A 27,256-nucleotide genomic window follows, 5' to 3' on the forward strand; every position below is an offset into this window, starting at 1 on the left:
TTACGAGCCGGCCCGGTCATGAGACGGTCCAAACACCTGGGCTTCGTGATGGCCTGTCGGGCTGCATGTACATCTTTGATGCCGCCGGCCTTCGCCGCCACCCGAAGTTTCCGGGGGGGCAGGCTCAAGCCCCCTCACGCATGGATCTGCTCTTGGTTGGAGATATTATAGCATAACTTTATTGTAATCGCTGAAAAAATTCTTGACACCCCTTGTTTTTAGGTACAGATATTACAACATACTTTTACTGTCAACTCCGTCAAATTCTTGACCATGCCGTAGTTTAGCTATTGTCATCGTGGTAGTACGATAAGTGGTGATGTACCATACGTTGAAGTTGAGCAGTAGGTTTGGCTGACAAATATGTTGAACGAACAACAAGAGACTAAAATGCTCTCTCGTAAACCTCACACCATCAATAGCAACCAAAGGACACCGCTGATGACAATAGTGTGACGCTGATGCAAGTCTTGCAACTGATGGTCACTCTATTGAAGCGCGAGGCTTGCCCAACGCAAAATGCTAAAAGAGATTTAGGCATTATGGAGAGTGATGGGAAGCTCTACGTTGCTGAAATTCAATATTGTGTAGATTTCCTGAAGGAACTATTGCCTCCAGGCACTGTCAACTCACTCACTCATGCATATGAAAGGTCGTGCCTTCTGGAACTGTATGGTGGGATTTTCTTTGCCTCTCTGTTAGGCTCCATTGTTGTTTTCGAGCTTTTTGTTATTGTTTGTAGTTCTAGTTGACACCGTCCTATCATTTGTCTTGTTGTCTTATTGTCTGCGCAGTCTGGGTTTAACTTCTTCTTTATCAATATAATAATAGGTAACTTTATCAATATAATAGGTAACTTTCTTGCATGTTCCCTTCCAAAAAAAATGTTGAATGGAGTTGACATGTGGGTTAGGGTAAAGACTGAGAAGTGTGTAGGGTATGCAGAGATATTTTTTAGACAAAGGGGATATTTGGTTTGTTGCACACATTAGCCTTACCAAAAACTTGATAACGGCAAAATGTGGGCATTACCAAAATCATGCACAAAAAGAGTGTTGCTTGGACTGCAACTTTACCATTTACCAATTCATATGCAACGTCAAAAACATAAAAAGAAAACTAAGTGTTTGAATTACAACCATGCCAAATTTTATTAGAAAAAAGAGTATGACATGTGGGCCTACACTGCATTAGTTTTTTAAGCATCAAAATACAGTTAAGTTGGGTCTTGTTTTAACAAATTTAATTTCAAGAAAACATATCACAAACCAAGTCAAAAAAAGAGGAAAACTAACCATAGACTAAGTATAGAGCTTATAGGACACACTATGATATTTTCAGTTCGGAAAACATTACACCTCTGCCGGAGTCGGGCAACGTTTTTCTCGGCGTACACCACGCCCTTGTTGCCTTCATACTGTGCATTTACGCTACCAAAATTTCATTGACATGCCAAACTTTGGCATTGAACTCAAATTCTTCCTTCATTTCAACACTAGTGGAAATCGTAGCTTCGGTGACAAACAGTTTTCATCACCGTGAAGGTCAAATTTGTCACAAAGGAAGTTTTGTGATGAATTTGTAACGAAATTCAGTCCGTAAAAAATGGAGCGTCACGTTTGTACTTTTGTGACGAATTGATAAAAAACATCACAGAACTAGTTTTTTCTGCGACAAAAAACTTTCATCACGGAATCATTTTCCGTTCTATGATACGTCGCAAAAATGTCACTCAACTTTAGGATCCACGTGTCCCCATCCACGCTGGCACGTGACGTGGTCTAGACACGCTGGCACACGACGTGGCTTCATCCACGCTGGCAGGTGACGTGTTGGCCAGCACGTGTGCAAAAAGGACCGCCACATGGCTAGCTAGCATAAGACCACGTGTCGAGACGACACAAGTCCATGTGTCATTATTCTATTCACCCACGTGTCACACACTCATGTGGACATGTGTCGACTTTTCATCGGTCCACGTGTCATATTATTACGTGCCCACGTGTCATTTTCCCATTTGTCTCCGTGTCATTTTCCTGTTTATCCACGTGTCATTTTACAGTTTGCTCAAGTGTCCTTTCTCGGGTTGTCCAGGTGTCATTTTCCTATTGGCCCACATGTCTTTTTTTTTACGGTTCCACGTGTCATTTTACTATTGGTCCACGTGTTAATTTCTAATTAGTCCATGTTTCCATTTCTGTTTATGACATGTGTTCTTTTTTGATTGGTCCATGTTGCAGTTCTCCATGTTGCAGTTCCCCACTAGTACACGTGTTAGTTTCTTATTGGACCACGTGTCCTTTTTGGATGTTACACATGTCCTTTTCTGCATGTTACACGTGTCCATATCATGCATGTCCACGTTCATACAGATCCATTTCATCACAGAACACTAAATGATGTAGCAGAATTCACAGAAAGTTCACCATAATTAAGTTACAACCAGTTCATGACACCATCATTAGTTAACTGGCAGTTTAGAGCCACATAAATTCATAACACAAGCGTATAAAATTTTGTAGATAATCATAAATTCATAACACAAGCGTACAAACACCAAAATTTGAAAATATGCTCTAAAAGGAAGGAATCGGCCGATGATGCAGAAAATGACGAAATCTCCTAAATAAGGCTAAAGAAAAAGAAAGCAAGATAAGGAAATCAACGCACACGGCAAGAGTTGAATAAAATATTCTGTAGATAGAGTTGGTTAGGGATAAGTTTGATTAGAGATAGAGTTGGATTAGTTAGAGATAGAGTTTTGATTAGAAAAGATTGTGTACGTGACTTGCCTTGTACGTGATTGGAGCCTTGCCATGTAACGTCGCCATCCGTCCTATAAATATAAAGGGTCGTGGCCATTGTAAAGAGAATCACACGATCAATAAACAAACATATTTACCTTTACCTTTCAGCTTCACGCCATTGCATTAGGAGTTGGAGTAATGTAGCTTCTCGATGAGTTCCTTCTAGCAAGCTGGGCTGCATCGAACTCGATCTCCAGCAAGCTGCAAGTCCCCGTCATCAGGTGTACTAGACTTCAACTTCAGGGTGCATCGCTGTCGTTGGGTCTGGTTTCATGTACCAGTTATCCAGTATCTTGGATCTTTGACTTACAGCGCATCGCTTTTATCTCGATCTACGCTATTCACCAGTTATCCTGCCTTGATTAAGCTTGCATCGGCTGATATTTATCTGTTCTATCATCTTGCCGTTCTGTTTGCTTTAATTAGCTTTAGATCGGCTCATCATAGATGATAGATCGCTTGATAGCCTGTTGCATCTTAATCCTGGGTACCCTTCGAGTGTTGTTGGAATTAAGTTCCATTTTGATTAAATTTATTGGCTAGCGGGGTCTGGATTGATGTCCTGCTGAGTGTTTCTAGGTTGCAACTATCAGGTGCATCGCTGTGGTTTCACCTAGGAATATTGGTGGTGACGTTAGTTTAGATCTCATTGGTTTGTGGCTCTAGCTATGGTGGAGCGAGAACTCGATGACGCTCTATCTCCTATCGGCTGTCTAGCCGATGGTTATTGTGAAGTTATGTTGAATCGGCTTGAATAGCCGATGAGCCATTTGCATTCATCAGGATGTTGGAGTCAGCCTCATGGCTGATATTTTATTTATCATGATTTATTTTGCTACACCATTATCGCTACTGGTGCTTGGATCACATCGTCCTGATCGGCCGGTTGCCTCGAACTTCGAAAGGATCATCTTCCCCTTGTCAGTTGAATAGTCAAACTGACTGGCACGCCCACGCACACCACGCGCGTCGATTTGGATTCTGCACTGGAGTTAAGCAAATCTCCCAGGTCCTCATGTGCTGATGCAGGGTCCACCACTGTCAGGATTTTGCGTCAACACAACGGAATGCCAAGTAGTGCTGACAACAGTTCCACACACATAGGATTAGGGCTGAGAAGAGGTATTAGGGGTGTTCAGGTTCAAGATCTTCATAAGAATGACGTTGCTCTCATCTTGTTGCTTGTTGAACTCCTCATACTGTCTTTGAGTTTTCGCTAGTGCTTCCTCTGCTACTTTAGTCTTCTTCTTTAATTCTTCCACTTGTTGATGTAGAACAACTGAACTTTGTTTTTAAGTAGCAAGTTCTTGACGAAGCGCTTCTTCACCAGCTGACTGAGACTTGGAGGAGCTTGTGGGTATACCAGCATTCTTCATGAATGTGGTGTTGGAGCTATTCTACGAGAGGATCTTGGAAACCACATCAACACTAGGCAATGGTGGCTGCCTATTAGCAATAGGTTCTACCCTCATAGTTTCCGTTGACGCCTATAAAATGCAAAGATGAACTATTAGTATACCGATTATAGTAAAAAAGGATTATATTAAATAAACTATGAACAAAGGCAGATTGGATAACTGTTACTAAATAGTGTTAATATAACACACCACTGAAAGATAGGGATAACCATGAATGTCACAACTATATGATGCAGCATGTACAGAGAAGTGTTGGAGAAAGAAGGATAAAAGTCTGGAAGAAGGATTTGATAAATGGTTTTAGAATCATGTAAGTTAATGGCATATTATCATTTATGGAAGTGACTGACGTAACAATATATTTGGTTGTAGATCGTGAAGTTGCATATATAAAGAGAAACCTAATGAAGACAGGCATAATTGTAGGAAAACATGTGTATTATAGGGATGCAGGTGAAATGACCACGTAGATATTCAATGCTAGTACTGACTTGTTGAGCATGGCAACCAACAGAAATTAAAATTCTAAACGTCCAGCAAATTAGCTAATTCCTAGAAAAGCAAATAAGCATGTACAAGGACTTACAACTACTTCTCTAGCCGCGTCACTCATACCCTTCTTGCGGCTGGTATGGCAGACCTTGAAGGCTTCCACTGCATCGACTTCTTCGTCAGCTTCATCAACTTGTTCCTGGGTTTCATCCTTGTTGACTTCAGCGGGTTCTGCATCCTTGTTCTTGTTCTTAAATTGATGTACCAAAATGGAGGTTAGACAAACAGCAAAACCACTTAACTCATTCAAGAAAGCAGAACAATGAAAAGGGAACATTAGAAGACTATTGACACTTACATATGAATGTAATTGTGCAACGTAGCAGCGAGATCCTGTTGCTTGAGGCCACCTGACTCTAGCTCGGTTTCACTTGTTCTGATTAGAAATTGCCTGCAAGACATGTATGTGCTAGTCTCCATCACAAGTACATACTTGAAAGCACACCAAGAGAAATTACCTTGATGTGTGCAGTTGACCACTTGTCTACAAGTTTACACCACTGTGCATCAGTCATGTAGGAGACAGGAGAGGTTGTGGGTATCTCATTAGCAGGGACGCAATGAAGTGTTCCTTCTTCAACTTATACCGCCTCTACCGTATCCCTGACTTGAATACACTGACACAAGCATCTATTGTTGCCTTATCCCTTCTGTCAATTGCTAACCTCCCTTGGTGATTAGAATTGAAATCCATTTACACAAGGGCCATATAAGAGTTGAATGTAAAATAGGGAGTAGTATATAGGCACTCACAGATAGCCTTCCCACGAAACCCTCAAAATGTCTTTTCCTTGTAGTCTTTCCAATGGGGAAAGATGGGAACTTGGGACCTAACAATAACACTAGCATCTGATGCAAACTTAGCAGCTTGCACCGGTTCATGCAGCCTAGTGTTCCCCTCAGCAACAGAGATGGGCATCCTTCTCCCCGTAGCTTTGGTCATCTTGTCAAGCAAAATTCCTCTGGTTGCTGGCCTCACCTTCCTTGGGCCACCTCTTTGTGTAGGTGCTGCAGAGATTTCATTCAATTTCTCATTATTCATCAAATATAAAACCATCAGTGTGAAAAAGCTTGAGGATCAACGAACCAACCATCAGTTTTAGACTCTGACTGCCTAGAGTCGGTATTCCTACCGATCTCATCTTCGTTGAGGTCAGGAGCATCATCACGATCTACATCATATTGATATGACCAGTCCCTCAGAGAACTTGAATGATTGTTCACATTGTCATCACCGCTAGTGTTTTCTGCAACTGCTGGCAATTCTTCCTGCACAACATTGTCATCACCACTAGTGTGTTCTGCAACTAGTGGTAATTCTTTATGCACAGGCTTTTCACGTGGTCCTGATGTTTGCAGCCTTTTCAATAACCTTGTTGAAGCTCTAGGAGTGACCTTTGTTGGTGGGATTGACCTCACCCTCTTGCAATGTCTACCTCCAGGAGCCATGGCACCACTTGTTTTCCTCTTCTTCGCACAGACCTTCCTACACTCAGTCCGCACAAGGCCCTGCAGATTTCAAAAAGCAGAAGTTGTAAGCATGTGAACAAATTAGAAGCACTTCTAAGTTTTAGAAATATCAAGTGCTCCTTTTAAGCATTGGAAATATCTACTGCTCCTTCCAATCATCCCCCACCTACATCAATTGCTAGGGGTATCAGCTCCTCTTCTAAGTCTGTATCATCATCTCCATCATCAGGCTCTTCAACTTCAGGGATATAATCTGATAAATCAGAACCTTCACCACGACAAGCATCCTTGGCAGACCTTTTTCCCTTCCTACCTGAACTTTCCCCTTTTGAAGTTGTTTTTTCTTGACAATGAATTAAGAGCTGATGATAAACCACTAATGCCAAGTTCTTCCATTCTTCTTAAATTCTTCCTGATAGTTGCTTCCCGTTCTCTTTCATATTCATTTTGTGAAGGTTCTAACATGTGTAAGTAGATTCTAAGTATTAGTGACCTTGGTTGATTTCATATTCATGACTGGAATTAGAATATAGACCCACCACAACCTCCAACCCCGAACCGTGGATGAATGTGTCACTACCTAGGACCATAGAAGGTAGATGGATTTTACATACCTCTTGATACGGGGCGTTGGCGTGTGATCATTGTGAATCGTCGGGTAGTTGCTTGTCGAAGATGGTGAGGCTGCTACGATGCGGCGGTCGTCAATGATGTTGTAGCAGATCCGGTGCGACAGGCATTGTCGAAGGGGTAGCAGATCCAGTGTGGCAATTGTCATCGACGGGGTAGCAGAGTCGAAGGGGTAGCAGATCCGGTGTGGCAGTAGTCATCGATGGGGAAGCAGATCCGGTGCAGCGGTGATGGGGATGCAGCTCCGGTGCACTTAGTGTAGTCGATGAGGTTGAAGCTCCAGAGGGTGGCCTTCGGGGGAGTTGAGGGGTTGAGTGTCGGCGCGTTGGAGCCTGCTGGTGCAGAGGTGAAAGGCGAGAGGTGGAGGCAGATCTAAGCGAAGGGATAGAGAAGGGGCAAGGGATATGGGGGGGGATATTGTCACAAATACCCTTGATGGACGAGGTAGCAGTGTGGCCATTGCTTGAGGGTACAAGGTACATTTCGCGAGAAATGTTTTCAGCTTCGGCGGCAGAGTTGGCGCCTGGTGAATATTTCGAACCGTCGTGTCCCCCTGACCCATGGACCCCACATGTTGGTGTTCTTAGAATTCCTTATGAATGTTGCGACCATTTCTTGTGAACAAGACTATTTCTCTTTTTAATCTCCGATTTAAAATTTTAACTAGTCTCTCTCCCTCATCAAACCCCCAAATGACTTGATTCTTTTTGTAAAGTGCATCTAAAATCAAGCTCGATCCAATCATTGCTCTATGTCTAATATCTTTTCTATGAAAATGCAGTCTGTTTTGAAATTGGTATAGTTCTTTCACTCTAGCTTTGGTCAAACATACTACTTCAATACACTACCTACAATACTAATTTGTTTTGAATTAGTTTCATGTGTTCCACATGATAGTTTATTTAGTGTAGTTCTATATGGAAGGTATGTATTTGGTTAGTTCTATATATAGTCACCTATGGCTAGCAAAAGAAGATTATGGGATATCGAAAGGATGAATACTACTTGCATTGCATGCTCTATTATATTATTTGCGTGATATGTAAGTACTGATACTTGCTATATATGTGTGTACTCGCACTGAGATTACTAATTAAGAAGTACACATGACATATACATATGCCATCATATATATACATATCAAATACTCATTTTGTATCCATGTTGCATTCATGTCCACATTATTCCAAGGTAACATTATACATGTGGTGAGCCACATATATGCTAGGAAGTACTACATAATAAACTAAGGGTCCCTTTGGTTAAGCTGCGAAAGTGATTTTGCTTTCAAGAAAAGTCAAAAGCTAAACCAAAGGGGTGAGCTTCCAAACCCCTACTTCCACAAAAGCAACTTTTTTGTAGTTCATTCTCCACAACCACCCTCGGGGTGCTTTTTCCAGCTGTGAGGGCGGACATTTCACAAAAATTACCCGCACTGCCACCGCTTATGGGCGTACCCCTTCGTTTTTCTTTCCCACCGACACCTCTGTCGCTCTCGCTCCCCACCCGCACCTCCTCTTGTTCCTACCCTATGCTGTTGCGCTAGGGTTTTGCCGCGCCCTTCGGCGGCGGTCTGACGTGCCCTCTGGCGGCGGCGCCCGCGCCCTCCGGTGGCAGTCCAGCCGTGTCCTTTGGTGGCGGTGCCCTGAAGGCGGCTGCGACGCTCCTACTCGTCCTCCTCTCGAGCCCGTCGTCCACCTCCCGATCTGTATGCTAGCAAACTCCCCGCCCAGATCTGGTGCTAAGGTAACTCCCCACTGCACCTCCTTGCTCTCCTGCACATTCGTTTTGCACATAAAAAGTGAAGCAGCAGCAAGGGAATTGTGCCTCATCTCTAGGGAATCAAGGGCAAGGAGAGCAGTGTTGGTGTAAGTTGTGACATAAAGGGTGTTATTGCATGTGGTTTAGGGGTGCTGTAGTGTATTAGGCAGAAAAAAAGCTGATCTGTACATGAGGCAATGAAGTGAACCACAGTGAGATGCTAATGGCTTTAACAAGACCAAACAGACCCTAACAGTACAATTTCAATAAACCTTGTTTGGATGAAGGAAAGTGTGGGTACTACCATTTTATTTGTAATATATTTATGGCATACAATATCTAATTCTGAAACACACATCTTTTACATTTATCTGAAGAAAGTTGCTTGCCTATTCTTGTTGTTACCTGAGAATTAAGGTTAGAACAAAAAGATGGCCTTTTGACATCATTTGACACATTCTGTAACTGCTGTGATGATATTAAGATTCAAATTTGGTAACTGGAATGGTGCACTGAAATTTTAAATTTAGCTTCACTAAGGTTAGCCTCTAGAAGCTTATTATACTATCTTACTAACAAATAGTAGAATACATAATCTGAATCTAACTATTGCCTGGTCATAGAAATCATAGGTCTACATCACCACATGTAAGCTTGTTATGCTATCTTACTAACAAATTGGAGGAGGCATGAGCATTGATATTGTTATGATTGTGAATTGAATGAATTTTTTTCTTTATTCAAGAATGACTGATAAGGTAGATTGATGTGATGCCAATGTGAGGCATTTCATTGACATATGCAAAGGAGAGATAGAAGCTGGGAATAGACCCTTGGGAATGTTCACTAGGGCTGGTTGGAAAAATCTGGTAACTAAGTATGAAAAAAAAACTGGGCTGAAGCAAACAAAGAAACAATTGAAGAATAAGTTGGACAATATGAAAAAAAAATACACATGGTTTATGGAGCTCAAGAATTATGCCACTGGCCTTGGATGGAATGAGGCAAACCAAACTGTTGACTGCTCCAACGAATGCTGGGATGAACACCTAGCTGTAAGAATTATGTACTGTCCTTTTTTCATTTATCATTTTGCATTTTGATTTGTTAACTGTGTATATGGGTTGACTTGTTAACTTTATCCATTTAATTTTAGAGATGCAACAATCCTGATAAAGGTATCAAATGCAATCATGTTAGGTTCAGAAAATAAGGACCAAAGCACCTTGATGATCTTCATATGTTGTTTGATAAGATACATGTTAGCGGGGCAAGTGCATCCTGTCCTAGAGATATTTCCTCTGATGACTCAAGTGATGAGGATGTAGGTGAGATACAAAAACCTCAAGATAATGATGATGTCAAGTTGGCTGCTTTGAAAAAAAATCAAAACCAAAAAAAAAGAAACGAAAGGAGTCCTCTACTACTACTAACGAAAAGGATGAGAAGAGCCCATTCTTTCGCATGTACAAGAACACATGTTTGATGATAGACACTGCAGCAGGGAAGATCTCCACAAGTGTTGAAGCATCATCTGCACCTCCAACTAGCCAAGTCTCTAGCATTGCAGAGGCCATGAAGATGGTTAAAGATTGTGGGGTGCAAGAGAAAATAGCTCTAATGCATACAGCCACCTTTCTGATTATCAAGCCTGAATTAAGGGAGGCCTTCAGCATGTTGGAAACAAAAGAAGGAAGGTTTGACTTGCTTGAGAGGGAGCATGCAAAGGAGTTGATGAGGCGCACGTAGAAGCTTTCAGTTATTTATTTTTAGTGTCATGTTGTGAGAACCATTTATTTGCTTCCATGTTCAGAACCATCTGAAATAATGTTGCCCTGTACTCTGAAACAATATTTTCATGAGTTATTGCTTCCATGTTTGGTTGTGCCATTGCTATTGATGTCCATGTTTTGATTGCTATCAATATTTTCCTGAGTTTTGATTCCTGTCTTATGTAGATGGATGGCAACATGGATGATTTGGCAAAAAATAGACAAAAGGGACTACTGCTTCTTGCAGAACTGTCGCAGCAGGCTGCCATTATTGGTGAAATGGGTTACCAATACACTAAGCGTATTTGCACAAAGGAAAGTATAGGGAAACACCAAAAACTGGACTTCAATGGGTTATGAGATGCATGGGTCGTCTGAGGTACTTCTATAAGATGTTTCGAATGAGCACTGATTTTTTCATGGCACTACATGACTTGCTAATCTTGAACTACGGCTTAACATCAACTAATAATGTATCATCAATGGAGTCATTGGCCATGTTCTTGTGGATCGTTGGAGGACCCGAATCATTTTCACAAGCTGAAAATCATTTTACCCGGTCACTCTAGACAGTTCACACTAAATTTCATGAAGTACTGAATTGTCTGCGCAAGTTAGCAAAACTAATATCAAGCCAAGAGATCCTACTTTCTGTACTGAGCATGATAAGGTCAAGGAGGAATGTTTCTAGCCTTATTTCAAAGAAGCAATTGGAGCTATTGACGGTTCACATGTTCCAGTAGCAGTGCCAACAGAGGAAGTGGTCAACTATACATGTCGATATGGCTATACATCTCAGAATGTGCTAGTTGTTTGTGATTTTGACATGAGGTTTATCTTTGCGGTTGCTGGTTGGCTAGGTTCTACACATGATACACGCATCCTGAACCATGCGTTAGTAAATTTTCCTTCATTTCCCGTGCCTCCTAAAGGTATGCATGTTTCGTTACTGGTTGTCAATATTTCTATTGTTATTTGGCTTTGCTGATTTGGTTTTATAGGTAAATATTACTCAGTGGACTCTGGTTATCCAAACCGAATAGGATATCTTGCCCCTTTTAAAGGAAGCACATACCATATACTAGAGTTTCGACTTTGTAATGGACTTGCTCCTCAAGGGAAGTGCGAGGTTTTCAATTTCTTGCATTCATCTCTTTGAAATGTCATTGAGCGGGCTTTCGGGGTCTTGAAGCAGAAGTGGTGTATTTTGAAGGGCATTCCAAGTTTTCCTACTCGAACTTGGAAGCATATAATTCTAGCTTCTATGGCATTGCATAATTTTATTTGTGACACCAATTTGGAAGACAAGTTGTTCAATAGATGTGATGGTGATGAGGAGTAGCTGCTACAACACAGTGCCACGGCAGAAACACAAGAAAATGACAATCAAGATGGAGAGAATGAGGACACCATGAATACCATTCGCAGTAGGCTGATGCTTTGGTTAGTGCGAGAGGGAGATAGTTATGTTGAAGAAGGACATCATTATGTGAACCATATGCCTTTTGTAATATTCTATAATTTTATTTATGTGGACCATTTGTTAATGGTGAATAAAATCCTTTAAGAAAAATAATTTTTCCTTTTTAAAATGGTAATTTGCATGCGAATCAGTGAACAAAATAGTGTTTTACAATAAATTTGAATATCGGCATTCTCCTAGCAGTTCAGGGGCATTACAGACATTTCTTACCAAATCTACAACTTCACAGTCATTCTAACCAAACGGCTTTCATTTTTCTCACAGCTCATAGTAGCTTTTCTCATAGCTCACAGCCCACAACAGCTTTTTTCACAGCCACAGCCCAACCAAACATACCCTAAGCTACCATATATAACAATGAATCAACAATTATGCATTTATTTAATCTTGATGAATCCGTATTTGATCATTTAGGTTCAAAGTGTGAGAAGAAAAATAAAAAATTAGCTTAAAAAACTAATTAAACTTCTGAATTATTCAATTATTTGATAGTAAAAAGGAAATGTGTGGTAATTGGTAAGCTAAGAATAAAAAAATTTGGAGAAAAATGTGATTTGGCTGGGGCTCGAACAAATTTGGAGAAAAATGTGCTTTGGCTGGGGCTCGAACTAGAGAGCCACTAGACCAGGTAAACGTGAGCAAACCATTGTGCTATTCAAGTGTATTTGATGTAAGTTCCTTTTGATATATACATAAACCTAATTTATGGGCCATGTTTGGGCTTCAACCAAGTCCTTATACAATTAATTAATTCCTATTAATGTGCGATGCTAGGAATGTGAAAACATACACATAGTCGCCCACCCAAGCCAAAGGCACCCTCCACAGCCTTTCTACCGGCCAAGTGCCCCCGTGGTCGCCTGCCGAAGGCAAAGGCGCCCTCCTCGGCCTCGCCGCCGGCCAAGCACCCCCGATCGCTCGTCGAAGCCAAAGGTGCCTTCCACGGCCTTGCTGCCAGGGAAGAGACCCCGCGGACAACCACCCAAATAAGTGGCCCCGCGGCCGGCCACCGGAAAAGGCGTCATCCGAGGCCAAGATCTGTGTCGTCTCGTAGGGTAGGAAGAGGGTTCCAAAGGCCAGCGGCCGGCCACCGAAGATGCCAAAGACCGAGTTCGGCGACGACTACTCCTCAGACTCTAGTGACGACTTCTTCGACTTCTCCTTTGACTCCAATGACGACTTCTTTGACTTCTCCTTCGACTCCAGTGACGACAACTCTTCCGACTCCTTCGATGAAATCGAGTTCCTGAGGAAGCGCATGAATGACATCGGTGATGAATTATACCTGAAGTGCAAGATACTTGCAAAAGCGCAAGCCAAGATTGCTTCACTTGAAGATGAACTTGGTAAGGCAAAAAAAAAGGATGAGGGTACTTGAAAATGCAAAGGAGTGATGTGGATAGCTAGTCAGTAATAGTAACTGCTGGTGTTCTTTTGGTGAGGCGGCTTGTGATTAGTAGAGTTTGGTGGATGTTAGTTTCATGAATTGCTAGATGCTAGCGTGATGTATGAATTTGGGAGGTTCGTAGCTATGGTGAACAATCTTAACGTATTTTCCTTTGTCTAAATTTGTGATGTTCCTATATATGGTGAACCATCTGGATTTTGTCTGCATTTCCCCGAGGCACTTGCAAAAATTAAAAGGTTGTTTGTGAATTTGTTGGTGTTCTTACTCCTTGAATACTCTGTTGGAAAATTCAAAAATATGGTACGGAAAAGTGGCTCTATAGGAATCAAACCCAAGACCACATGGTTGTGGTGGGCTTTCCTTACCACCAGACCAATTGGACACTTATGGAGGTATTGGCTTTTTAAGCATATAGTAGTGATGGAAATGAAAACGTGCCACCGAGGAGGTGAGGATGCGGGCGTCGCCTACTTCTCCACGTGGTAGCGCGTGATTGGTTGAGAGGCATAAGAACTCGTAAATAGTCCATATTTATCTTTTTAATCCGGAATTAAAACTTGTAAGAGGTATTTCTCCCTCATAAGAGCTCCGAATTTGATGATTCTTTTTCCTAATTTTATCTAAAATCACTCTTTCATTTTATGGTGTATGTTTGCAAGTTAGGTACTATTTCTTGGATCTTATACATATTGCTTAGTTTCTTACATCTATGTAGAAAAATAAACAAATGATTTTGCATAACAATTGCAAATATAAATTCATATTTCCTAATACTAAGTTAAATATGATGTTGTGTTCAAATTTGAGGTGTATATGAGTTGAAAAGTATTCTGACATATGCAAACTTGAAAGTTTTCCTCAAGTTATAGGAAATTATGTGGGAGATATATTAATTTGTGAACAATGTGTAGCCCCACTTTATTAAAACTATTTGAATTTTTTATGACAAGATTATGGACCGAAAATAATTTGATGTGTTAGTTTTTAGAATTTTCTAACAAAATTTAGATATTATAATAATTATTTTGTAGTAGTTTAGACTTTGATAGTTGAATTATCCATATCAAACAATTGAATTTTGTATCTATCTCTAGAACTTGGGCTATAATGGTATATATGAACCTGAAAATATTTTTTCTATAATTTTTTGTATCTTATTGGAGGCACACGTAGTTCAATTTAAAAATACTTTTTAAATTACTTGTGATGATAAATACGATGAATGTTTGTGTTAGATGGGCCGAAAAACTTACCCTGGGCTATTTTCTACTGAAGCCCGATTCCTCCTAGCTGTTTATCTTCAGGTCGACGATTCAGATCGACTATTCGATGCCACGGCCTCCGGCGGCAGTCGTCCCCATTCCTATTTGCGTGCACGTTCCTCATGGAGCCGCTTGCCATCCCCGAGAGGCGCCAGTTTCTTAACTTCCCAGGGAAGCCGGCGTAAAATATTAAATCACGTTCCATCATCGTCCTCATCGCCAGTTCCACTACCATCTCATCCCCGACGCGCGCGCCTCACCCCTGCAACTCTCACCGACGCCATGAAGCGATCCATCTTCCCCTCAGCCCCTGCCCCCTCCGGCTCCCCGTCGCATCGCCTCTTCCCCACCGGCTCCCCTTGATCGAGTGATCTGCCGGTGCCTCCTTCTCACCGTTCCACTCCTACCGCGCCGTTGGCCTTAACATCGCTACCTCAATGTGCCGCAGTCGTCGTCCAGCTACGGCGCCGGTGCTTCCGTGTCTGGATCCCGCACTGATGCCGGCGACCTCGGGTGGCCATCGCGCTCGTCGTCGGGGTCGCGCTCTGACGCCACCGACCTCAACCTGCCACCGTCGCCCACGGATGGTCGGCGCGAAGCCGCTAGGGGCTCCCCGAAAGTTCCGAGCCTCTGGAGGTGGCGGGAGTGGCTTCCTCCAACCCCGCGCAGTCGTCACCGCCCCGAAAGTTGACCTTTAAGGTCACAGTTTTGGCTGAAGTGTTCGACTCTGACTCCGAGTCCCAGACTGAGATGGACTCGTCTTACGATCGTTGCCACTGCTACTATGTGCCCTTCCCCAGTGGTGACGCTCTGCGCATCTACCACCATGTTGACAACACCTACGGGTGCCCCATCTGCCCTACCAGGATTCACCGGTGGAGGATCCTCAATGAGGTCAAGGACCACGTCCTAGGAATGGTAAGGTCCGCGACCTTGAGGGGCGACAACAAGAAGAAGTGGAGCCGCCACTGCATCGTGGCCCGAAATGAGGGGTGGATGCGAGAGCGAGGCGTGCTGCGCCCAAGCATGCCTTGCCGCCGCGTCATGTCATTGTTGATTGTCACCGTGGCAACCTACCTGTTTGAGATGGCACGGGAGCTAATTTTAGTTCACACAGGAGCTAATTTTAGTTGAAGTAGTAGTGTGTCGTTGTAGTGGGATGGCACTGCATGCTACCTGTTTGAGATGTGGAACTCAAGTTTAATTATTTGTTTTCGTAATCTAGTCATCATAATTTGGAGTCAATTCGTTCTTTGTTTAATTGTTTATTTTCGGTGTTTAATTTGTTCTATATGTTGTTTCTGTGTCTGCACTGTGGCGTGCATCATTCGATTACTCCGACGATGGCATCGTCGTCGAAGACCGAACAACACCGCGATGGCGCGTGCCGCCTGTGGGCCTCCACTACGGTAGCCGGAGTGGTCCGAATCGCCAGAGTACCCCGCAAATTGGGCTGCTAGGGCTTTGTGGAGATGAAGGGGAGGAATTGAAGGCAATCGAGGGTTTTCTTGTGAGGATAGCGAGTGTTTTCTCACGTCCGGCCTCCATGAATTATACTTTGATTGTCTTTAGAATCAATTTCAAGTTACTAATTCTGCATAACTGTAACAATAATCTCATTATTCCTAGGAAAAACTAGAACAAGGAATACCAAAAACCTTTGCAACATCAATGGAAAATCACCAGAAAATCACCAATGCTGCTGGATTGGACCTCATCAACCAAAATCAACAGAAAAGCAACCAGCCCTCAACCTCATCAAGCAAAAGGTACATTAATCCGGCAAATTAGTTTGGATACATACGTTGAATTCAACCAAAGAACACATCGCATTCGGCACGAATCCTACATTACTCACTACAAAATAGTTCTACCCATTGCCCCACACCACAGAGGCCGCCTACACATCAATGATTATTGCCACGCGCCACCACCAACGCCAGTGTGGCGTGCTGGCCCCCAACCCACGTCACTCGCCAAACCACCTCTATGGCATGCCCACGACGGTGTAGACACCCCAAGTTCCTCAGCATCGATGGCGTCGTTGTTGGTCCGCTGCCGCCCCCGATTCTTCCTCGCCCTCAACCTGTCTTATGTACCACATTGCAGTGTCATCGTCGCCAACACCGCTATTGGCTCTGTAGAGGAAGAGGGCGGCCACATAGGCCGCCACATTGTTCCTGCCCGCGGCGGTACGGGCGAGCTCGTCGAGGCATGGCCGGGGGCTGCGGTTTTCCTCAAATATGACTTCCATCTCAGTGAGGAAGCAGGCCACTGGATTGCTGGCTTGGGTCAGGTGAGTAAGGAGGGAGTCGTAGCCGTCGCCATCATTCCACTGCATCTCGATAGCAAACCTCTCTAGTGCCACGCGCCGGCCGGTGCGGTCGCCACACACGTGGCGCATGGCCGAGCAGTTTGCCCGTAGGTTGCGGAGGTCCTCCATGGGCCACTCTAAGGTTGCAGTGAGGTGGCTTGCGATTTCAATGGCCACCTCGGCAGGAAGCTCTACCAACAATGATGGGTGCCACCTCGCCACCATGATTATTGCCGACGTCGATGTCGCGCGACGCGGAGCGCGAGGGGGAGGCACTCGAGGGCTCGCGCAGCAGCGTGGATGGAGATGCGGTGCGTGGACAGCGGTGAGCCGGAGTGCTGGAGAGGCGGAGCAGTGACGTGATGTACGGTGAATGAAGGGGGCGATGGAGGAGGCCGAGCAGGGGCTACAGTAGTTGTTCTTGAAAACCCCTCTTTTGGGAAATGGCAAGGGCAACGAGAGGAGGAGTTCTTGAAATCCCCTCTGCAAACTGGAGTAGGAACTAGCGACGACGGCGAGGAGTTTTTGAAAACCCCTCTTGCAACTGCCGCTGACCGCTGGCATGTCCACTCACATTAAGGCAGCACCGCATCTCGGTGAGCGTGCGCGGGAACAAGAACCGTCGTGCCCGTGTGAGTATTTTTCTCAAAAAGAATGTGAGTGTGTAGTTAGTTGAAAACACTTGAGTAGCGTAGTGGTTGATAGCATTTGTTGCACCGCCTTTGACCCGTGTTCGACCCCGTGCAGCAGCAAAATTTTTGCTCCCTTTTTAAGGCTCGTTCGGCAGACCTGTTATTCAATGTGGGCATATTTCTCTTCCTGGGCCGGATTGAGTGGATCCTAGTGGCTCTGGCCTGACTTTGAAATAGGCTGAGGCCTTATTGTCTGCTGGCTCCACCATCACACGTGGCCATAATGTGGACACGCTGGACCGGGCAAGCAGGCCCCATATCTACATGTGGCTTCCATGACTACCTGCTGGACCCACTACTTGTACACGTGGACCTCCAAGATACACCCAACGGGACCCGCATGTACACGTGATAGCCGTCGGCCTGCTAGCCCACACTCGTACACTTGGACGGTCGGTCCCACCTCCCCAGTAGACCCCATGTTGACATATTTGACCCACAACCCTGACACGTGGACCGTCGGGTCCCAGTCACCACACGTGGCTGCCAGGTAGACATGTTGGACCATTCAACCGGGACCTACAATTACACATGTTAGCCACATCGGCCTGCTGGGCCCGCACTCGTACGCGTGGACGGTCGGGTCCCACCTCTACAATGGGCCCTGCGTTGACATATTTGACCTACGGCCCTGACATGTGGACGGAAGGGTCCTGGTCACTACACGTGGCAGCCACATAGACATGTTGAACCGGTCAACAGGGACCCACAGTTACACGTGTTAGCCACGTCAACCTACTGGGCCCTCACCCGTACATGTGGACGGCCGGGTCCCACCTCTACCATGGCCCTGACACGTGGACCGGCGGGTCCTGGTCGCTACACATGGTAGCCACGAAGACACGCTGGACCCTCTGTCATCACATGTGGACCTATGGGTCCCACAGCCACATGTGGCCCACCGATTCTATGATGAGTTACTGGCGTTGCAAATACGAGATGATGGTGGCGCACCGTTCTGTGACTATATGAGATGTTATTTTATGATGCGCATTTTTTTCATCATAATTCCATAGCGGCCGAGGGCTCCTGCCGATGATCTATGACGAACCTGAGATTTTCGTCATAGATGCGGCATGTTTAATGATAAAGTTTTAGAACGTCACGTGCAAAACATCATGGAAGCTACTATTTCTAGTAGTGCAAATTGTAGGTCGTTTTAACTTTTCTAGATACATAATTTTTGCTATGAATCTAACAAAATCTATATAATACCAATTTGGTAACTTCTGTGGGCATCAAGCAAATATAGGCACTTGATTAGATTATTACACTTGTCGTCCAATCATTGAGCACATATTACACAATACGTCTACCATATTGTCAGCAAATGATATATGTAGATGTACTAATTATATACAGTGATGAATGATGGGTTAGAAACGAGTATAACAGAAGAAATAGTAGGGATATGAAATAGGAAAAAATCTATTTTTGACCATCCAACTATTGCCTCCGTTTGAGTTTGGCCATTCAATTCCAAAATCAGGAATCTTCGATCAACAACTGCTAAAACCATTCACAATTGACCATCTACCTGTTTTTGAAAGGTGATTTTGCTGACGTGGATGACACATGTCACTGGGCCCACATGTCAGGTACTCTTTCTTTCTCCTATCCTCTTCTCAAGCTCTACAGCCTCGCCGGCCCCCTGCCCTCCTCATTCGCAGGGCTGCTGCCGCCGCACATCATGTCGAGCTACAGCCGCCGCCGCCGTACACCACCGCCGTCCCCCACCTGCATCGAGCCTACCCGCGGAGTTCCCTGATTTACCCCCTCCCACCATCCTCCGATTAATGCCCGCGAGATCCAATCCCTGCAGGGAAAGAAACCCCTCCTGAATCGTAGGGATTTTGATTGCTTTTGGTGTTTCCATTCCCGCCGTCTCCTGTTGGTTGATTGGAGACCAGGGATTGTAGCGGCGTTTCCGTTCTCTAGGCGGTTGAGGGATAGAGAGCGAGGGAGATGGTGTCGCCTCGTCGTACGTGCTGTCGTTGTTACTGCTACTGCTCTCCATCTCAGTGGTATTCCTCATCGCGCCGTGCCTCATCCCACCACGGATGCTCCCAGCCATCCCGGACACCGACGAGATGGAGGACCTCGCGCTCTTCCGCTGTGCCGTCCTCATCTCCACCGCGCGTACCTCCAAGGCCGCCGCGGCCGCCGCCAACCCTGCTGGCGCTGCCACCCCCTCCTTCTTCGGCGGCTACGGGAGGAACAAGAGGCAGCAGCCAAAGGTGGCGTTCCTCTTCCCTACAAACTCCGACCTCATCTTCGCCCCGCTCTAGGAGAAGTTGTTCGCTGGCCACTAGCGCGCCTCCACCACGCTCATCTCCGTCACACCGCCTCCTCGCCACCGCCCTGCTGGATGACCCGGCCAAACACTTCTTCGTGCTGCTCTCCCAGTCCTGCTCATCGTGGGGGTGGACGGTGGCGGCTCCGCAAGGTGGACGGCAGTGGCCCCGCAAGGGGTGGACGGCGGCGGCGGCGGCTCAGCACGGTGGATGGCGGCGGTGGCCCTGCAGGTGAGAAGAGCAGGCGGCCAGCGTGGCTATGGAGCTTGAGAAGAGGAGAGAAGAAAGAAAGAGGACTTGACGTGTGGGTCTAGTGCCACGTGTCATCCACATCAGCAAAACCACCTTTCAAAACAGTTAGATGGTCAATTGTGAATGGTTTTGACAATTGGGTGGTTGAAGATTCCTGATTTTGGAATTGGATGGCTAAATTCAAACTGAGGCAATATGGTCATAAATAAATAAGCTTTTTCCTATGCAAAATAAGGAATCGGCCTGCTGCTTGCTTGTCCACGGCATCTGCCTTCACCTCCTTGTATTTTCTTGAGACGAGGGCTTGAGGTACCGTGCCGCATGGGTGCCGAAAGCAAGGCACCGTCCGCTAGAGATCCCTAGCCTTTACCCAGACGTCGACGACAAACACGATTTCCCGCTGCAACCTTGAAGAAAAGCTTGGGATAACCAACAAAGCACACAAACAAAAACAGGCACGCCCCGTAGCTCTACATATATAAGCTAACCAAGCTTGGCAAAGCTTGCAGCAGCTCGGATCATCACCATCCATCAATCACCTGCTGCTGCTGAAGGATCAGAATCAGATCAAGCGCAAACGCAACCACTTGCCAATCAACTGGCCATTCTCTCATGGCGAGCGGCAAGCCGCAGCGAGCAGCGAAATGCGGCGCGGCGCCTGAGGCCGTCACCGACATCGACCCCAAGCTCGAGTGGCTCGACGGCGCCAACACCTACATCATCCGCCTCAACCTCCCAGGTAAATTATTAGCCTCATTTTTTTAAAGAAAGATGTGTCATATCATGTACTACATATCTCTTTTTTTTTAAGAAAAATTAAAATATACATTTCTCATGAGATGTGTACGTACATATGCGCTTGAATAATGCAGGGTTCAAGAAGGAGGACTTCAAGGTGCAGGTGGACTCCGGCGGGCGGCTGACGGTGCGCGGCGAGCGGCCGGCGGGGTACGTGCGGTTCCACAAGGCGTTCCAGCTGCCCCAGACGGCCAACCTCGACGGGGTGGCCGGGCGTTTCGACGGCACCGTGCTGTCGCTCACCGTGCCCAAGCAGCCGGCCAGCGGCACGGACATGGTGGTGGCGAGGCTGGCCGAGGCCAGGGAGACGTGCGCGGCGGCGGAGGCCGAGGGGATGACGACCTGGGCGGAGGCGCTCGGCGGCAGGGGCCAGATGGTCGCCGCGGCCGTCGCCGGGTTCGCGCTCGGCGCGTTCCTCGCCCACAGGCTACTGTCCGCCACGAATTGAGTAGCTAAGGCGCCATGTATATGTGATGTGTGTACCTCATCTACGAGAATGGATTCGTTAAAAACGAAATTGTATTAATTATATTTGGTTCCTTGAAAAAAAAACCATACTAAATGCATTGCTTATAATCTGTGTCCATAATCTGTGCGGGCGTACGCACGCTTATGCTGACATGTCACATCGCCACGTCAGCAGCTTGTGACAGATGGCGCCTCTTCCGAGGGTCGCAGGTCGCCGTTCCGGCGAACTTGCATCTGAATTCTCAAGCGAATGAAAGATTGTAATGTAACGAACCCATGTTAACGCCAATGGAAATTCTGTGCGCGAGGGAGTGACGCAGCAGAATCGATTCCGTCTACCCTTTTCACCAACAGCCGTTGGCCCGTTCCCATCAAATAGCGGGTTATGAGCATCGAGATATGCCTCGACCTATGCCCATCAACCATATATACCTGTTGCACTCCCCTGTATCAGTGGTATGATGTCCCTGTGGCATCTTAGCTACGTCTTATCACCTAGGCGTTGTCTTGTTGTACGAGAAATATTACCTGTTCAAAATAATAGGAATCGAAATCCAAATTCTATAGTACTTCCTCCATTCTAATATATAGGTCATTTGGACTTTTCTAGATGCATAGTTTTAACCAGTGGCGGAGGTAGGATTGAAGCTTAGGAGGCTTGGTTCTTCCTTTTCCTCCATCTTCACCCTTTTCCCTCTTTTTCTTCTTATTTTTCCTCTCTTTTACACATCTTCTTCCTTTGGTTCTAATGGAGCTAGGTAGTAGGTGGGCTAAAGCCCCCGGCCCCCCTTAGATCCGCCCCTAGTTTTAACTATGCATCTAGAAATATGCTTATGTCTAGGTACATAGTAAATACTACGAATCTATAAAACCAAATGACCTATAATTTGAAACGGAGAGAGTAGCAATGTACCAAATTTAGCTTTCTTGGATGTGTTCTAATTTGGTTACAACTTACAAAACCTTTCCCTTTCGTGATCCATCTCTGTATCAAAATCAAGATTTTGAGTTCAGGCTGCCTCATATTTTTCCGTTAAAAAATAATTTATTGTAGCAATCTCATCGTCCGCGAATTTGTATTCTTACGGAGTTCGGAAAGAAAAGGAAAAAAACAGTTTAGCAAAAATGTTCAACCTGAGAAAACTATCCACATCTTGTGAGTAAGCTGCACCGTTTTTACCACCTGTTTGTACCAAGTTATCTTCTTCGTACATATGCGAGCAATCACAAATACGTCAACTATTTTAGTAGTTAGTATCACATTTTATAACCGCATAAGCTACTCTCAACTTCATGTTACTACTTTTCCATGCGACAACGGCCATCCATTAAACTAAAACTAAGGCACCTTTTTTCCTGTTTGGCTTGATCAACACCCGCGAGGTGGAGGACAGGCGGTGATTAGGTGATCTGTGATCTCCCCCATGGCAATTCTAACACCACCTAGCACCTACCATTGCTTGGAGGAGGGCGGCGTGTATTGATGGTGATATGGGCGAAGAGGGAATTTAGCCAACTGATTTGATATGTAACTATGGGGCAGGCTGCTGCAGCCGACCACAGAACTGAGCGCATTTGGAATGGAAGCCTCTTTAGTCCTTACCACGATGCACGGAGGTTATTTAGTCGGCATTGTCTTTGGGAACGCCAGGAAAAGGGCAGGAGGAGGAAGTCGCCAACGAACGCAGCGCCGGCACCACCGCATCAGTGCACATTCAAAAAGAAGGCGAAGAGCAGATCGGATTCTGCGCGCGCCAAAGGTGAGAGCTTCCACGTCAAGAAAGACACCAACTTCTTCTTCCTCCGCGGCTCTCTCACTCTAGCACAGATTCTCTCCTCTCTCCAAAGCACACTACCTCCCCACAAAAGCAAAAGCAACCACTCGATCGGTCCACCACCCCCACGCCGATCGATCATAAGGAACCGTATTCCCTTCGCCGTCGCCTTCTCGCTTCCTTTTTTTCCCCCTCCACACCAGCGTCTCCACCTTCCCCTGCTTCCTCTGTTCCGCCCATGGCGGCCGGCGGTGGCGGTGGTGGCCCGCCGCCGCCGATGGTGCGGAGGCTGGCCGTCGAGGTGGTGGACGCGCGGGACCTCGTGCCCAAGGACGGGCTCGGCACGTCCAGCGCCTTCGCGGTGGTGGACTTCGACGGCCAGCGGAAGCGCACGCGGACCGTGCCGCGGGACCTCAACCCGCAGTGGCACGAGCGCCTCGAGTTCGCCGTGCACGACCCGGCCAACATGCACGCCGAGGCGCTCGACGTCTCGCTCTACCACGACCGCCGCTTCAACCCCTCCGGAGGCGGCGGCGGCAAGAATCAATTCCTTGGCCGCGTCCGCATCTACGGCTCCCAGTTCTCGCGCCGCGGCCAGGAGGGCATCGTCTACTTCCCGCTCGAGAAGCGCAGCCTGCTCAGCTGGATCCGCGGCGAGGTCGGGCTCAAGATTTACTACTACGACGAGCCGGCGGAAGGGCCGCCGCCGCCCCCGGAGGACAAGCCGCCGGAGCAGGCCGACAACGCGCCGCCGCCGGAGGTCCCTCCGGAAGCGCCCAAGGAGCTCCATGAGATGCCCGCGCCGACCGAGGCCGCCGTCGAGGTGCAGCAGCCGGCGGGGCAGCCTCCAATCATTAACGTGGAGGAAGCGCCCATGCACCCACCGATGATGATGCCGCCGATGCACGGCCCCCACGGTCCAATGATGATGCCGCCGCCAATGCACGGGCCGCACGGCCCCCATGGCGGCACCATGATGCCGCCGCCGGTGCACGGGCCGCACGGGCCAATGACGCCGCCGCCACCGGAGCCACCGCCGGAGCCGGAGCCCGTACCGCAGCCGGAGGGCGGCGATCCGTACCCTCCCGAGGTGCGCAAGACGCGGATGGCGTCGAGTACGGAGCGCGTCCGCGTGGTGCGCTACCCGGATTACCACGCCTCCTCGCCCCGCATCATTCCCGGGCGGTTCGCGTCCGCCGGCGAATCCGTGGAGCCGGTGCAGTCGGCGTCGTACGACCTGGTGGAGCCGATGCGCTACCTGTTCGTGCGCGTGGTGCGGGTGCGCGGCATCCGCGCCTGCGAGGGCCCTTACGTGAAGGTCCAGGCAGGCCCGCACTCGCTCCGGTCGCGGCCCGGCCGCGACGTCTCCGGCACCGGCAACCCCGAGTGGAACCAGGTGTTCGCCATCAGCCACGCGAGGCCGGAGCCGACGCTGGAGATCTCCGTGTGGGACGGCGGGGCGCCCTCCCCCGCGGAGGCCTTCCTCGGCGGCGTGTGCTTCGACCTCTCCGACGTGCCGGTCCGGGACCAGCCGGACGGCCCGCTGGCGCCGCAGTGGTACCGGCTCGAGGGCGGCGAGCCGGGCATGGTGACGGGGGACATCATGGTGGCGGTGTGGATCGGCACGCAGGCCGACGACGCGTTCCCGGAGGCGTGGAACACGGACGCGCCGTACGCCGCGTACACGCGGTCCAAGGTGTACCAGTCGCCCAAGCTCTGGTACCTGCGCGCGTCGGTGATCGAGGCGCAGGACCTCCGCGTGCCGGCGCCGCCGCCGGGGCTCCCGTTCGACGTGCGCGTCAAGGTGCAGCTCGGCTTCCAGTCGGCGCGGACGCGGCGGTCGGTGGCGAGCAGCACCGGCTCCGCGTTCGCGTGGTCCGAGGACCTCATGTTCGTCGCGTCCGAGCCGCTGGACGACACCCTCGTCGTGCTCGTTGAGGACCGGTCCATGATCAAGGAGCCCGCGCTGCTGGGCCACGCCACCATCCCGGTGGCCTCCATCGAGCAGCGCCTTGACGAGCGGCAGATCGTGGCTTCGAGGTGGTTCAACCTGGAAGGCGGCAGCGATGGCGGCGGCCCGCCGGGGGGCTTCTACTCCGGGCGGCTGCACCTCCGGCTGTGCCTGGAAGGCGGGTACCACGTGCTGGACGAGGCGGCGCACGTGTGCAGCGACTACCGGCCGACGGCGAAGCAGCTGTGGAAGCCGCCGGTGGGCGTGCTGGAGCTGGGCATCATCGACGCGTGCAGCCTGCTGCCGATGAAGACGAAAGGCGGCGCCAAGGGGTGCACGGACGCCTACTGCGTGGCCAAGTACGGCAAGAAGTGGGTGCGCACCCGCACCGTGACCGACAGCCTGAACCCGCGGTGGAACGAGCAGTACACGTGGCAGGTGTACGACCCCTGCACGGTGCTGACGGTGGCCGTGTTCGACAACTGGCGCATGTTCGCCGGCGCCGGCGACGACCGCCAGGACTACCGCGTCGGCAAGGTGCGGGTGCGCGTGTCGACGCTGGAGAGCAACCGCGTTTACACGGCGTCGTACCCGCTGCTGGTGCTGCTACGGTCGGGGCTGAAGAAGATGGGCGAGGTGCGGCTGGCCGTGCGGCTCTCGTCGCCGGCGGCTCTGCCGGACACGTGGGTCACCTACACGTCGCCGCTGCTGCCGCGCATGCACTACCTGCGCCCGATCGGCGTCGCGCAGCAGGAGGCGCTCCGCGGCGCCGCCGTGCGCACGGTGGCCACGTGGCTGGCGCGGTCGGAGCCGCCGCTGGGGCCGGAGGTTGTCAAGTACATGCTGGACGCGGACGCGCACACGTGGAGCGTGCGGCGCGCCAAGGCCAACTGGTTCCGCATCATGGGGGTGCTGGCCTGGGCCGTCGGGCTGGCGCGGTGGCTCGACGGCGTCAAGCGGTGGCGCAACCCGTCCACCACCGTGCTCGTCCACGCGCTCTACCTGGTGCTCGTCTGGTACCCGGAGCTGGTGGTCCCCACGGCGTCGCTGTACGTGTTCATGATCGGCGTGTGGTACTACCGGTTCCGGCCTCGTGGCCCCGCCGGGATGGACGCGCGGCTGTCGCAGGCCGACACGGTGGACGGCGACGAGCTGGAGGAGGAGTTCGACCCGGTGCCGCCGCCGGACGTGCTGCGGCTCCGGTACGAGCGGCTCCGCACGCTGGCCGGGCGCGTGCAGCGCGTCATGGGCGACGTCGCGGCGCAGGGGGAGCGGCTGCAGGCGCTCGTGAGCTGGAGGGACCCGCGCGCCAGCCGGATCTTCGTGGGCGTCTGCCTCGCCGTGGCCGTCGCGCTCTACGCCATGCCGCCCAAGATGGTGGCCGTGGCCAGCGGGTTCTACTACCTGCGACACCCGATGTTCCGGGACCCCATGCCGCCGCCGGCCGTCAACTTCTTCCGCCGGCTGCCCAGCCTCTCGGACAGGTTGCTCTGACTCTCAGGAGAGTGGCGCGAGCTTGCTTTTTTTTCCCCCTCCACCCCTGATTATTCCCCATTTTGCTGTGTAATAAAATCGGTGCAAAAGTGATGTATCGGACCGGAAGAGGATAGATATTGATATTGCTGTATTCATAAGCATATATAGATAGTGCATTCTAAAAGGAACATAGAGATAGCAGTATAGTTGTCATGGCAATTTGCTACATTTGTTCAGCTCTGCTTCAGCCCATCTCAACAAGAAATCCATTTGAGTTCAGAATTTCGGAAAAGAGCTGCTTCCGTACAGGTATCCGCTGGCAAGCATCCGCTGCCTTGCTCTGCTCACAAGTCAGATCGAGATCGTACGTGTCCTCGCATTCGGCAATGATCGATCTGGATGGTGATCACTACTCACTGATCAGGTCATGTAGGGTACGTTTGGATGCAGTCCGCTGCTGACCCTGCCAAACCATCGGCCGGCCAATATTTGGCGGCCAAATCGCGGCATTGATCCAAACGCAACGCTTGCCCACGGTCAACGGCTAAAATTTGGCCTGCCGGCGGTTGGCATCAATCCAAACGCCAACAGGACAGGAGATCGTCGGAGGGGAAGCTCGTTTTCTGATACGGCTTGTGCAACTCCAACAGCCTCCAAAAAAGTAGCGAGAGCG

The 27,256-nt window shown here is 48.6% G+C and overlaps 2 protein-coding genes and 1 pseudogene across 2 annotated transcripts; all 3 read left to right on the forward strand.

Annotated features, from left to right (window-relative positions):
• The first annotated feature begins 9,405 nt into the window (after positions 1-9,405).
• On the forward strand, positions 9,406-10,770 carry LOC105914418 (annotated as a pseudogene).
• Positions 10,771-20,553: 9,783 nt separating this feature from the next.
• LOC101753130 (15.7 kDa heat shock protein, peroxisomal) lies at positions 20,554-21,489 on the forward strand. Its single transcript, XM_004969330.4, has 2 exons — positions 20,554-20,854; positions 20,988-21,489. The coding sequence occupies exons 1-2, from the start codon at positions 20,728-20,730 to the stop codon at positions 21,359-21,361; spliced, it is 501 nt and encodes a 166-aa protein (XP_004969387.1). The 5' UTR covers positions 20,554-20,727; the 3' UTR covers positions 21,362-21,489.
• A 1,620-nt stretch (positions 21,490-23,109) lies between these two features.
• On the forward strand, positions 23,110-26,875 carry LOC101753534 (protein QUIRKY). The gene has a single exon (XM_004969331.4). The coding sequence runs from the start codon at positions 23,395-23,397 to the stop codon at positions 26,599-26,601; it is 3,207 nt and encodes a 1,068-aa protein (XP_004969388.2). The 5' UTR covers positions 23,110-23,394; the 3' UTR covers positions 26,602-26,875.
• The last annotated feature ends 381 nt before the right edge of the window (positions 26,876-27,256 follow it).

This window comes from Setaria italica, chromosome V (genome assembly GCF_000263155.2).
Source record: "Setaria italica strain Yugu1 chromosome V, Setaria_italica_v2.0, whole genome shotgun sequence".
NCBI lineage: Eukaryota > Viridiplantae > Streptophyta > Magnoliopsida > Poales > Poaceae > Setaria > Setaria italica.

Excerpts from the sequence above, each read along its gene's own strand:
- LOC101753534 (XM_004969331.4), top strand. The coding sequence starts at position 23,395 with ATGGCGGCCGGCGGTGGCGGTGGTGGCCCGCCGCCGCCGATGGTGCGG.
- LOC101753130 (XM_004969330.4), top strand. The coding sequence starts at position 20,728 with ATGGCGAGCGGCAAGCCGCAGCGAGCAGCGAAATGCGGCGCGGCGCCT. Across the intron at positions 20,855-20,987 it reads CATCCGCCTCAACCTCCCAG|GGTTCAAGAAGGAGGACTTC; the intron begins GTAAATTATTAG and ends TGAATAATGCAG.